The 14,725-nt window shown below is 44.5% G+C and overlaps 1 protein-coding gene across 1 annotated transcript in view; it reads left to right on the top strand.

The window, feature by feature from the left end:
• The first annotated feature begins 2,572 nt into the window (after positions 1-2,572).
• The window catches only part of LOC139026359 (ribosomal protein S6 kinase alpha-6-like), a 21,719-nt gene continuing 9,566 nt past the window's right edge, over positions 2,573-14,725 (top strand). Inside the window, exons 1-3 of the mRNA XM_070441679.1 lie at positions 2,573-2,621; positions 11,065-11,153; positions 11,752-11,818. Coding sequence (XP_070297780.1) covers positions 2,596-2,621; positions 11,065-11,153; positions 11,752-11,818 — 182 coding nt within the window. The 5' untranslated portion in view covers positions 2,573-2,595. The remainder of the gene's footprint in view (positions 2,622-11,064; positions 11,154-11,751; positions 11,819-14,725) is intronic.

Below are 14,725 nucleotides of genomic sequence, written 5' to 3'. Positions count from 1 at the left end.
CTTACCTGAACCCCAGCCTAATGTCACTACCTGTATCTAACCTGTACCTGAACCCACCTAAGTCTCTACCTGTAATCTAACCTGTACCTTGAAACCCCAGCCTTCATTCTCTACACGCCCTTTTCTATCTAACCTGTACCTGTAACCCCAGCCTAAATGTCTCTACCTGTATCTAACCATTACTGTACCCCAGCCTCATGTCTCTACTGACTAACCTGTACTGTAACCCAGCTAGTTCACCAGTATTAACCGTTACCTGTAACCCAGCATCTACTATGTCTCACCTGTATCGTAACCGTAATTCTAGTAACTACCGTAACCTGAAGTCTCTGATTACCTGTATCTAAAGCCTAATGTTTACCTGTATAACCGACCACCTCATGTCTCTACTGTATCTAACCTGTAACCTGTAACCCCAGCCTAAATGTACTACTGTATCTATGTACCTGTAACCCAGCCTAATAGTCTCACCTGTATCTAATGTACTGTAACCCCCAGTAATGTCTCTACTTATTCTAACCTTGTACCTGTACCCAGCCTCATGTTCTACCTGTATCTAACCTGTACTTAACCCAGCCTCATGTTCTACCTGTATCTAACTGTAACCTATAACCCGCTAATGTTCTACCTGTATCTAAACTGTGATACCGTACAGCCTCATCTCTCACATGGATCTAACTATTAACCCAAGCCTCATGTTCTTACCTGTATCTAACCTACGATAAACCCAGCTTAATGTTCTACTGTCTTAAATGTACTGTAAAACCCAGCCTAGGTCTCTAAAACTGTATCTAACCGTCCTGTAACCCCAGCTATTACTGTTCTAACGTACATAACCGTCATTTCATGTATTAACCATCCAGCCTCAATGTTCTACCTTATCTAACCTGTCTATAACCAGCCTCATGTTCACTGTATCCTAAACTGTACCTAGTAACCCATCATGTCTACCTGTATCTAACTTACTGTAACCCAGCCTAATTACGTGACTGTATCTAACCTGTACTGTAACCCAGGCACTAATGTTCTACCTGTATCTAACCTGTACTGTAACGCAAGGCTATGTCTCTAACTGTATCTACTGTACCTTAACCCAGCCTCATGTCTCTACTGTATCTAACTGTACTATAACCCGCCTCATGCTTCTACTGTATCTAACTTACCTTAACCAGCCCATTCTCTACTGTATCTACTGTATACCCATAACCTGTCACCTGTAACACCAGCTCATTCTCTATTATCTAACCTTACTGTACCCCAGCCTCATGTCTCTACCTGTATTAACTGTTGTAACCATTTCAATCTACCACCTTAACCCCTTTCTCTACCTGTTTAGTACCTTAACCACTCGAGTTACTGTTTACTGCTTAACAGCCAAGTCTATGCCACTTCAGTTGTCTCTTACCTGTATCTAAACCACTGTACCTGTAACCCAGCCTACATTCTTACCTGTACGTAACACTATGTTACTTACTATAACCCCAGCTCATGTTCTACCTGATCTAACCTTACCCTATAACCCCAGCCTCATGTCTCTACCTGTAATTCAACCTTACCTATAACCCCAGCCTCATGTCTCTACCTGTACTAACCTGTACTATACCCCAGCCTAATGTTCTCTACCTGTATCTAACCTGCTACTACCCCAGCCTAATGTCTCTACCGTATCTAACCTACCTGTAACCCCAGCCTCAAGTCTCTACCTGTACCTATAACCCCACCTCATGCTCTACCTGTATCATAACCTGTTACTTGTAACCCCAGCCTCATGTCTCTACCTGTATCTAACCTGTACCTATAACCCCAGCCAATGTCTCTCCTGTATCTAACCTACCTTAACCCCAGCCTAATTCACTACCTATCTAACCTGTACCTATAACCAGCCTAATGTCTTACCTGTATCTAACCTGTACCCTAACCTCAGCCTAATGTCTCTACTGTATCTAACCTGTACCTGTACCCACTCACTCTACCTGTATCTAACCTACCTGTAACCCAGCCTAATGTCTCTACCTGTATCTAACTGTACTGTAACCCAGCCTCATGTCTCTTACCTGTATCTAACCTGTACCTGTAACCCAGCCTAAGTCTCTAACCTGTAATCTTAACTTACCTGTAACCCAGCCCTCAGTCTCCTACCTGCTATCTAACCTGTACCTTAACCCCACTAATGTCTACTACCTGTATCAACCTTACCTGTAACCCAGCCTCATGTCTCTACCTGTATCTAACCTGTACCGTAACCCCAGCCTCATGTCTCTACTGTATCTAACCTGTACCTATAACCCCGCCTAATGTCTCTACCTGATCTAACCTGTACCTAGTAACCCCAGCCTCATGTCTCTACCTGTATCTAACCTGTACCTATAACCACCTCATGCTCTACCTGATCTAACCTCTACCATAACCCCAGCTAATCTCTACCGTATCTAACCCGTACTCCCAGCCTAGTGTCTCTACCTGTATCTAACCATGTACCTAACCCCACTCATGTCTCTACCTGTATCTAACCTACTGTTAACCCCAGCCTAATGTCTTCCTCTCTCTGTATAGTTGAAATGCTACTGGACGTTACCATTCCAGGGCAAAGACCCAATGAGACAATGTAACATGATCCTCAAGTAAGTCAACTGTTACTGTTTGTGAGTCCACCACACTGGTTGCTGTTGTTGAGCCACCACACTGGTGCTGTTGTTGGAGTCCACCACACTGTGCTGTTTTGAGTCCACACACTGGTGCTTTGTTGAGTCCACCACACTGGTGTGTTGTTGAGTCAACCACACTGTGCTGTGTTGGATCAACCACACTGGTCTGTTTTGGAGTCAACCACACTGGTCTCGTTGTTGGAGTCAACCACACTGCTGTTTGTTACCCACACTGTGCTTGGATCACCACACTTGCTGTTGTTGGAGTCCACCACACTGGTGCTTGTTGGAGTCCACCACATGGTGCTGTTGTTGGAGTCCACCACACTGGTTGCTGTTTTGGAGTCCACCACACTGGTGCTTTGTTGAGTCCACCACCTGGTGCTGTTGTTGGAGTCCACCACACTGTGCTGTTGATCCACCACACTGTCTGTTGTTGGAGTCCACCACCACTGTGCTGTTTGGAGTCCACCACACTGTGCTGTTGTTGGATCCACCAACACTGGTGCTGTGTTGTTGAGTCCACCACCACTGGGCTGTTGTTGGAGTCCACCACACTTGTGTGGTGGAGTCACCACACGGGTGCTGTTGTTGGAGTCCACCACACGTCCTGTGTTGGAGTCCACCACACTGGTCTGTTGTTGAGTCCACCACACGGTGGCGTTGTTGGAGTCACCACACGGTCTGTTGTTGAGTCAACACTGGTCTTTTGGAGTCAACCACACGCGGTGCTGTTGTGGAGTCAACCACACGTGCGTTGTTGGAGTCAACCACAACTCTTGCTGTTGTTGGAGTCAACCACACTGGTGCTTTGTTGGTCAACCACACTGGGCTGTGTGATCAACCACAATGTGCTTGAGTCAACACATGTGCTGTTTTGGAGTAACCACAACTGGTCTGTTGTGAGTCACCACACTGTGCTGTTGTTAAGTCCACCACACTGTGCTTTGTTGGAGTCCACACACTGGTGCTGTTGTTGATCACCACACTGTGCTGTTGTTGGAGTCCACCACACTGGTCTGTTGTTGGATCACCACACTGGTGCTGTTGTTGGAGTCCACCACACTCTTGGTTGGAGTCCACCACACTGGTCGTTGTTGAGGTCCACCACACTGGTGCTGTTGTTGGAGTCCACCACCACTGTGCTGTTGTTGAGTCCACCACACTTGCTTTTTGATCCACCACACTGTGCTGTTGTTGGAGTCCCACACTGTCGTTGTTGCGAGTCACACACTGGTCGTTGTGAGTCCACCACACGGTGCGGTTGTTGTTGGAGTCCACCACACGGTCTGTTGTTGGAGTCCACCACACGGGTCTGTTGTTGGAGTCCACCACACGGTCGTTGTTTGGAGTCCACCACACGGGTGCGTTGTTGAGTCCACCAACGGTCTTTGTTGGAGTCCACCACACGGGTCTTGTTGTGAGTCCACCACACTGTGCTGTTGGAGTCACACACTTGTGTGAGTCCACCACACTGTGCTGTGTTGAGTCCACCACACGTGTGTTTGTTGATCCCCACACTGTGCTGTTGTTGAGTCCACCACACTGGTGCTTGTTGAGTCCACCACACTGTGCTGTTGTTGGATCCACCAACACTGGTCTGTTGTTGAGTCCACCACACGTGCTGTTGTTGGAGTCCACCACACTGTGCTGTTGTTGGAGTCCACCACACTTGTGCCTGTTGTTGGAGTCCACACACTGGTGCTGTTGTTGAGCCACCACACTGTGCTTTGTTGGAGTCCACCACACGGGTGCTTTGTTGAGTCACCACACGGGTGCTGTTTGGATCCACCAACGGTCTGTTTTTGGAGTCCACCACACGGTCTGTGTTGGAATCCACCACACTGGTGCTGTTGTTGGAGTCCACCACACTGGTGCTGTTGTTGAGTCCACCACACTGGTCTGTTGTTGGATCCACCACACTGGTGCTGTGTGAGTCCACCACATGTGTCTTTGTCAACCACACTGTCTGTTGTTGGAGTCAACCACACTGTGCTTTGTTGGAGTCAACCACACTGTGCTGTTTGGAGTCCACCACACTGTGCTTTGTTTTGAGTCCACCACACTGTGCTGTTGTTGGATCTGACCTTGGGACTGTGAAAAGACCACATTGCATGTCTGGTTGTTGTGGCATGCTGTGTCTATGTGATGCAAACATTTAGGAAATTTCAACACATTAATGTTCTTAAAAAACAAAAGTGACACACGTCTTTCCTCAACTCTTAGCCAAGAGAACAGGCAGCAAGTATTAATATCAGTCTTCTGATTGCAATGAGAGCAAGACGTGCCCTCTGTTCTGGGCGTGCAGCTAACTAGGCCCTCTTTGCATCACGACCATATGACTGGACAATAATCACAGACAAAACTAGAGCCTGCAGACTTCATTGTGGAGTGGTGTTCAAAAAAGCAGAGCATCTCTTAAGGGCCTCACTTGCGCCGAATTACAACAGGTGTAGTAGACCTTACCGTGAAATGCTGAATACAAACAGGTGTAGTAGACCTCACAGTGAAATGCTGAATACACAGGTTAGTAGACCTTACAGTGAAATGCTAATACAAACAGGTATGAGAACCTCACATGTGAAATGCTGAATACAACAGTGTAGTAGACCTTACAGTGAAAATCTGAATACAACAGGTGTAGTAGACCTTACAGTTGAAATGCTGAATACAACAGTGTAGTAGACCTACATGAATGCTGAATACAAAGGGTAGTAACTTAAGTAAATCTGAACAACAGGTGTAGTAGACCTACAAGTGAAATGCTGAATACAAACAGGTGTAGTAGACCTCACAGTAAATGCTGAATACAACAGGTGATAGACCTAACCGTGAAATGCTGAATACAACAGGTTAGACCTTACCGTGAAATCTGAATACAACAGGTTAGTAGACCTCACAGTGAAATGCTGAATACAACAGTGTAGTAGACCTTACAGTGAAATGCTGAATACAACAGGTAGTAGACCTCCCAGTAAATGCGAATACAACAGGTGTAGTAGACCTCACAGTGAAATGCTGAATACAACAGGTGTAGTAGACCTTACAGTGAAATGCTAATACACAGGTGTAGTAACTTACAGTAAATCTGAATACAACAGGGTAGTAGACCTACAGTGAAATGCTAATACAACAGTGTAGTAGACCTCACAGTGAAATGCTTGAATACAACAGGTGTAGAGACCTCACAGTAAATGCTGAATACAACAAGGTGTAGTAGACCTTACAGTGAAATCTGAAACAACAGTATAGTAGACCTCACAGTGAAATGCTGAATACAAAGTGTAGTAGACCTCCACAGTGAAAATGCTGAAATACAACAGGTGTAGTAGACCTTACAGTGAAATGCTTAATACAAACAGTGTTAGAACTTACTGTGAAATGCTGAATACAACAGTGTAGTAGGACCTCACTGTGAAATCCTGAATACAACAGTGTAGTAGACCTCACATGAAATGCTGAATACAACAGTTAGTAGACCTCACAGTAAATGCTGAATACAACAGTGTAAGTAGACCTCACAGTGAAATGTGAACAAAGTGTAGACCTTCGTGAAAAAAAAAAAAAAGAAAAAAAAAAAAAAATGCTGAATACAACAGTGTAGTAGACCTCACATAAATGCTAAATCACAGTTATAGACCTTACATAAATCTGAATACAACAGGTGTAGACCTTACTGTGAAATGCTGAATACAACAGTGTAGTAGACCTTACAGTGAAAATGCTAAATACAACAGGTAGTAACCTTACAGTAAAATGCTGGATATCAAAGTGTAGTAGACTCACAGTGAAATGCTGAATACAACAGGTGTAGTAAATCAAATCAAATCAAGTTTATTTATATAGCCCTCGTACATCAGCTAATATCTCGAAGTGCTTACAGACACCCAGCCTAAAACCCAAACAGCAAGCAATGCCAGGTGTAGAACATGGTGGCTAGGAACTCCTAGAAAGGCCAAAACCTAGAAGAAACCTAGAGAGAACCAGCTATGAGGGGTGGCCAGTCCTCTTCTGGCTGGTGCTGGGTGAGATTATAACAAAACTATCCCAAGATGTTGAAAATGTTCATAAGTACAAGCATGGTCAAAATAATAATCATGAATAATTTCAGTTGCTTTTCATAGTCATCATCAAGAGTTGAAAATAGCAGGTCCGACAGGTGGCGGTTCCATAACGCGGCAGAACAGCTGAAACTGAATAGCAGCAAGGCCAGGTGGACTGGGGACAGCCAAGGACCATCACGCCCGGCAGCCCGACGCACGGTCCCAGGCTCAGCCTCCTCCGAGAGAGAGAAAGAGAAGAGAAGGAGAGAATAGAATTAGTAGACCTTACAGTGAAATGCTGAATACATCAGTGTAGTAGACCTTACAGTGAAATGCTGAATAAACAGAGTAGTAACTCTTACAGTGAAATGCTATACAACAGGTTAGTAACCTTACAGTGAAATGCTGAATACAAACAGGTGTAGTAGCACCTCACCAGTGAAATGCTGAATACAACAGTGTAGTAGACTCACAGTGAAATGCTGAATACAAACAGGTTGTAGACCTTACCGTGAAATGCTGAATACAACAGGTGTAGTAGACCCTTACATGAAATGCTGAATACAACAGGTGTAGTAGACCTTACAGTGAAATGCTGGAATACAAACAGGTGTAGTAACCTCACAGTAAATGCTGAATACAACAGGTGTAGTAGACCTTACAGTGAAATGCTGAATACAACAGGTGTAGTAACCTTACAGTGAAATGCTGAATACAACAGGTGTAGTAGACCTTACAGTGAAATGCTGAATACAACAGGTGTAGTAGACCTTACATGAAATGCTGAATACAACAGTGTAGTAGACCTTACAGTGAAATGCTGAATACAACAGTGTAGTAAGACCTACAGTGAAATGCTGAAGACAACAGGTTAGTAGACCTTACAGTGAAATGCTGAATACAACAGGTTGTAGTGACCTTACAGTGAGAATGCTGATACATAGGTGTAGTAACCTTACAGTCAAATGCTGAATACAACAGTGTATAGTAGACCTCACAGTGAAATGCTGAATACAACAGGTGTAGTAGACCTTACAGTGAAATGCTGAATACAACAGGTGTAGTAGACCTTACAGTGAAATGCTGAATACAACAGGTGTAAACCTTACAATGAAATGCTTACTTACAGGCTCTAACCAACAGTGCAAAAAAGGTATTAGGTGAATAATATGTAAGTAAAGAAATAAAACAACAGTAAAAAAACAGGCTATATAAAAGTAGCGAGGCTATAACAGTGGTGAAGCTATATACAGACACTGGTTAGTCAGGCTGATTGAGGTAGTATGTACATGTAGATATGGTTAAAGTGACTATGCATAAATGATGAACAGATAGTAGCAGTTGCGTAAAAGATGGGTTGGGGGGGGGGGCACAATGCAAATAGTCCGGGTAGCCATTTGATTACGTGTTCAGGAGTCTTATGGCTTGGGGGTAAAAACTGTTGAGAAGCCTTTTTGTCCTAGACTTGGCACTCCGGTACCACTTGCCGTGCGGTAGTAGAGAGAACAGTCTATGACTAGGGTGGCAGGGGTCTTTGACAATTTTTTGTCAAAGACAGTTGCCTTGCAACTGGTCAGGATGCTCTTGATGTTGCAGCTGTAGAACCTTTTGAGGATCTCAGGACCCATGCCAAATCTTTTTAGTTTCCTAAGGGGGAATAGGCTTTGTCGTGCCCTCTTCACGACTGTCTTGGTGTGTTTGGACCATTCTAGTTTGTTGGTGATGTGGACGCCAAGGAATTTGAAGCTCTCAACCTGCTTCGCTATAGCCCCGTCGATGATAATGGGGGTGTGCTCGGTCCTCCTTTTCCTGTAGTCCTGGTAATCCGTCTGGCCCCGCAGCCTTGTGAATGTTGACCTGTTCAAAGGTCTTATTCACGTTGGCTACGGAGAGCGTGATCACACAGTCGCCCAGAACAGCTGATGCTCTCATGCATGCCTCAGTGTTGCTTGCCTCGAAGTGATTTAGCTCGTCTGGTAGGCTCGTGTCACTGGGCAGCTCGCGGGTGTGCTTCCCTTTGTTGTCTGTAATAGTTTGCAAGTCCTGCCACATAAGACGAGCGTCGGAGCCGGTGTAGTATGATTCAATCTTAGCCCTGTATTGAAGCTTTGCCTGTTTGATGGTTCGTCGCAGGGCATAGCAGGATTTCTTGTAAGCTTCCGGGTTAGAGTCCCGCACCTTGAAAGCGGCAGCTCTAGCCTTTAGCTCAGTGCAAATGTTGCCTGTAATCCATGGCTTCTGGTTGGGGTATGTACGTACAGTCACTGTGGGGACGACGTCCTTGATACACTTCTTGATAAAGCCAGTGACTGATGTGGTACCCAGGAGACTGCAACCTTACCTTGGTCCAGGCCAGCTCTGTCTTGACTCATTTGGGTCGGTGAGTTTGAAAACCCAAGGCCTTATGGCTACCAAACAAAACCACCAGCCTCACGGCTTGCAGGCTGGGACTCTGACTGACCATCACCTAATTGGCAGAACCTGATGTGCTTATCAAGGTTTCCTGGCAGAGCACAGCCCTTGACTCGGTTGGTGCTGCCACCTGGAGGATGGAGTGTAGAAGTGTGTCTTGGTAGTTTTTCCTAACTGTGCACTAACACTAAACTACCGACTACATAACTACCCAATTTGACATGTTGGTACAATGTAATTCCAGTGTAGGTACACATAGTAGGTAACTTGTGATTTGTTCTGTTACATTGTTACCTTCTCCTCTTGCCTCTTTTTACAAATGCTAAAACAACAAAGCGATTTAAACAAAACAAAGACAACAACAATCAGACATTAACAGTAAACATTACCCCAAAATGTAATAGAATAACATAATATCATATTGTTAGCAGTTTCCAGAGTATAACATTTAAAATGTTACATAAGCTATGTACAGTGTTGTGACAATGTGCAAATAGGAGAATATACAAATGACGGGGGATAAATATAGGTTATATTTACATTTGTGTATCTGACCTTCTGGTTGACCTTTATCTTGTGGCAGCAGGTCACAAATTTGAGGGAAATATGTCTCTTATATGGTCATACATTTGGTAGGTTAGGAGGTGGGCAGTAGCCACATCCTGTCTTCTCTGTAGGAACGGGTCTGCTTATGGTGGCCTTTCTCAATAGCAAGGCTATGCTCACTGAGTCTGTACATAGTCAATACTTTCCTTAATTTTGGGCCAGTCTCAGTCAGGTATTTTACCACTGTGTACTCTCTGTTTAGGTCCAAATAACATTCCAGTTTGCTATGTTTTTTTTAATGATTCTTTCCAATGTATCAATTATATAATTTTTTCCTCATGATTTGGTTTGGTCTAATTGTGTTGCTGTCCTGGGGCCCTGTGGGGTCTGTTTGTGTTTGTAGCAGAGTCCCTGCACCAGCTGGCAGAGGTTCATCTCTGTAGGTGATGGCTTTGTTATGGAAGGTTTGAGAATCGCTTCTTTTTAGGTAGTTGTAGATTTAAGTTATTTTATGGATTTTTATCATTTGTAGGTATAGTCCTAATTCTGGATATTTTTTGCAGAATTCTCAATTGGGTGTTTTTCCTGTTTTGTATATTCTTGTTTGGTGAGTGGACCACAAACATAGAAGGCAATGGGTTCTATAACTGATTCAAGTATTTGTAGCCAGATAGTAATTGGGGATGTCAAATGTTATGTTCCTTTTGATGCCGTAGAAGGCCCTTCTGCCTTGTCTCTCAGATTATTCATAGCTTTGTGGAAGTTACCTGTGGTGTTGATGTTTAGACCGAGGTATGTATAGTTGTTTGTGTGCTCTAAGGCAACGGTGTCTAGATAGATTTTATGGTCGTGGTCCTGGCATCTGGACCTTTTTTGAAATACCATTATTTTTGTTTTACTGAGATTTACTGTCGGCCCAATTCTGACATAATCTGTGCAGAATATCTAGGTGCTGCTGTAGGCCCTCCTTGGTTGGGGACTGAAACACCAGATCAACTGCACCAGATCATCCGTTGATATATATGTTGAAGAGGGTGGGACTCGAGCTGCATCCCTGTCTCACCCCTCCGGCCCGAAGGGAAGAAATCTGTGTTTTTTGCTTATTTGGTCCACGCACATTATTTGTATACATTGATTTTATAATATTGTAGGTTTTCCCAGAACGCCGCTTTACATCAGTTTATACAGCAGGCCCTCATGCCAAATTGAGTCTCAAGCTTTTTTTTAAATCAATAAAGCATGAGAGAGACTACACTTTTTATTTGCATTATCTTTTTCAATTAGGACGTGCAGGGTGTATACGTGGTCTGTCATACGATATTTTGGTAAGAAGCCAATTTGACATTTATTCAGGACATTGTTTTCACTCGTGCTCTTCTCTCCTGTCTTCTCTCTCCCCTCCCTCCCTCCCTCCTCAGAGCTAAGTTAGGGATGCCTCAGTTCCTGAGTCTAGAAGCCCAGAGTCTGCTGAGAATGCTGTTTAAACGCCACCCTGCTAACCGCCTGGGTAAGTGTGTTTATTAGGATCCCCATAACCCTAACCATAACCCTAACCCTTTAGCAGAGGCAGCAGCTACTCTTCCTGGGGTCTACACAAAACATGACAAGTAACAAAACACTGATAGAACAGTCACACAAATTAACCACCTGGGTAAGAGTGAGAGAGTGTGTGTGTGTTTTACTTGACGGCTTGTCTCGCCTGTAGGGTGTGTTGGTGTGTTGTGTGTGTGTGTGTGTGTGTGTGTTTAACTGACCGTTGTCCTCGCTTGTGTGTGTGTGTGTGTGTGTGTGTTACTGACCGTTGTCTCGCTGTAGGGGTGCTGTGTGTGTTACTGACCGTCTGTCTCGCTGTAGGGTGTGTGTGTGTGTTACTGACGGTTGTCTCTCTTGTAGGGGTGTGTGTGTGTTACTTGACCGTTGTCTGCTGTTAGGGTGTGTGTGTGTGTGTGTGTTCACTGACGGTTGTCTTGCTGTAGGCGGTGTGTGTTACTGACGGTCGTCTCGCTGTAGGGGTGTCGTGCTGTGTGTGTGTGTGGTGTGTTTACTGACCGTTGTCTTGCTCTGTTAGGGTGTGTGTGTTACTGACAGTGCCTGTATCTGTGTAGGGGCTTGGGGTCGACGGGGTGAGGAGATCAAACGTCACGCCTTCTCTCTCATCCGATCGACTGGAACGTAAGTCTCTCTCTCTCTCTCTCTCTCTCTCTCACAACACACCACACACACACACACACACACACACACACACACACACACACACACACACACACACACACACACACACCACACACACACACACACACCCACACACACACAATGCACCCATTCCCACCTAACAGACTGTCGGCTTACTTAGGATTGGTCTGCAGAAGTGCTAGGTGTGTGTCTGGGCAGAGGTCTGACAGTGTGTGTTAATATTTCAGTGGAGTGTTTATGAGCCAGCAGGAGACGATTGGCCTGAGACCAGGAGGAAGGGGAGGGTTTAATATGGGTTGGTGCTGGGTCTTTATCTTGCTTGTTCTCTCCAATTCAATTCAACAGGGCTTTATTGGCATGGGAAACATGTTACATTGACAAAGCAAGTGAAATAAACAAACTAAAGTGACAAGACCACAAAACAATATAAAAAAACTATTAGGAAGTAACACAGTTAACATTGAACATTGAAACAGTTAGCATTGAACAGGTAACATGAACAGTAACATTGAACAGGTAACCATTTGAGCAGTTAGCGTTGAACAGGTAACATTGCACTCACAAAGGTTTTAAAAAGAATAGACATTTTCCATTGTTATATTATCAGTGTTTTAATCATGTGAAAATAGTTTGTAGTGTATGAATAGTGAGGAAGACCAACATAAATATTTGTGGTATTTACAATGTTGTTTGAGCTCAATCGGTTGCCCTTTTGTCATGGCAATGGGCCACACATGTTGCTGCTGTGATGCACACTGCAGTATTTCACCCTAACAGATAAGGGAGATTATCAAGTTTGATTTGTTTTCTGATTCTTTGTGGGTCTGTGTGATCTGAGGAGAATATGTATCTTTAAGGCGTTCATACATTGGGCAGGACGGTTGGCAGGATGTTGGCAGGATTTGGCAGGAGTTGGCAGGAGTTGGCAGCGAGGAGTTGAGAGGTTGGGCAAGAGTTGGCAGGAGTGTGCAGGAGGTGGCAGAGGTTGGCAGGAGGTTGGCAGGAGGTTAGGCAGGAGGTTGCAGGAGTTAGGCAGGAGTTAGGCAGGAGGTGGCAGCGAATTAGGAGGATGTTGGCAGGAGTTAGCAGCGAGGTGTTACGGGCAGATGTAGGCAGGAGGTTGGCCAGGAGGTTAGCGAAGGATGTTAGCCGGAGTAGGCAGGTTTAGGGAGGTTGCGGAGGCCATGTTGGCAGGAGGTTGGCAGGAGGCTTGGCAGGAGTTAGGGCAGGATGTTAGGAAGGATGTTAGGCAGGGAGTGTGGCAGGAGGTTGGGCAGGAGCCGTTGGCAGAGGTTGGCACGGGAAGGTTGGCAGGAGGTTGGCAGGAGGTTGGCAGGAGTTGGCAGAGGTTAGCGGAGGATGTGTAGGCAGGCCAGTTTAGGGAGGATGTTGGGCCAGAGGTTAGGAGGAGTTGAGGAGCGTTGGGAGCATGTGTAGGCAAGGCAGATAGACGGCATGTTAGGCAGGAGGTTGGCAGGAGGTTAGGAAGGATGTTAGGCAGGAGGTCGGGAAGGATGTTTGGCAGGAGGTTGGCAGGAGGTTAGGAAGGAGGTTGGCAGGAGGTTAGGAAGTGTAGCTCAGTTTCCACCTCATTTTGTGGGCAGTGTGCACATAGCCTGTCTTCTCTTGAGAGCCAGGTCTGCCTACGGTGGCCTTTCTCAATAGCAAGGCTATGCTCACTGAGTCTGTACTCACTCAAAGCTTTCCTTCATTTTGGGTCAGTCACAGTGGTCAGGTATTCTGCCACTGTGTCCTCTCTGTTTAGGGCCAGATAGCATTCCAGTTTGACCTGTTTATTTGGGTCTGTTTGTGTTTGTTCACAGAGGCGCAGAATCAGCTGGCTGAGGTGAGAGGTTTGTGAGGGAATGTGTAGGCATCGCTTCCTTTTAGGTGATTGTAGAATGGAACAGCTCTTTTCTGGATTTTTATAATTAGCAGATGTCCTAATTTTGTTCTACATACATTGTTTGGGTTTTTGCGTTTGCAGAATTCTGCATGCAAAGTCTCAATTGGGTGTTTCTCCCATTTTGTGAATTCTTGGTTGGTGAGTGGACCCCAGCCCTCACAACCATAGAGTGTGTTTTACAACAGGTTTTTAGCCAGATACTAATTGGGATATCAAATGTTATGTTCCTTTTGCCCTTCTTATTTAGGGTACAGTGCCTTCGGAAAGTATTCAGACCCCTTGACCTTTTCCACATTTTGTTACGTTACAGCCTTATTCTAAAAAAAATGATTTTATATCTTTTGCAATCTACACATAATGACTAAGCGAAAACAGATTTTTAGACATTTTTGCACATTTATTAAAAATAAAACACAGAAATACCTTATTTACATAAATATTCAAACCCTTTGCTATGAGACTCGAAATTGAGGTCAGGTGCATCCTGTTTCCATTGATCATCCTTGAGATGTTTCTACAACTTGATTGGAGTCCACCTGTGATAAATTCAAATGATTATAAATGATTTTGAAAGGCACACATCTGTCTAAAAACCAAGCCATGAGGAATTGTTCGTAGAGCTCTGAGACATGATGTTGTCGAGGCATAGATCTGGGGAAAGCTACCAAAACATGGGAGAAAAAAAAACGTGGGCCGAAGTATGTATAGTTTTTTGTGTGCTCTAGGGCAACAGTGTCTAGATGGAATATGTACACTGCTCAAAAAAATAAAGGGAACACTAAAATAACACATCCTAGATCTGAATGAATTAAATATTCTTATTAAATACTTTTTTCTTTACATAGTTGAATGTGCTGACAACAAAATCACACAAAAATTATCAATGGAAATCAAATTTATCAACCCATGGAGGTCTGGATTTGGAGTCACACTCAAAATTAAAGTGGAAAACCACACTACAGGCTGATCCAACTTTGATG

The sequence above is a fragment of the Salvelinus sp. IW2-2015 genome, unplaced genomic scaffold (assembly GCF_002910315.2).
Source record: "Salvelinus sp. IW2-2015 unplaced genomic scaffold, ASM291031v2 Un_scaffold4530, whole genome shotgun sequence".
Lineage (NCBI taxonomy): Eukaryota > Metazoa > Chordata > Actinopteri > Salmoniformes > Salmonidae > Salvelinus > Salvelinus sp. IW2-2015.
This window is presented reverse-complemented; position numbering and strand designations above follow the sequence as displayed.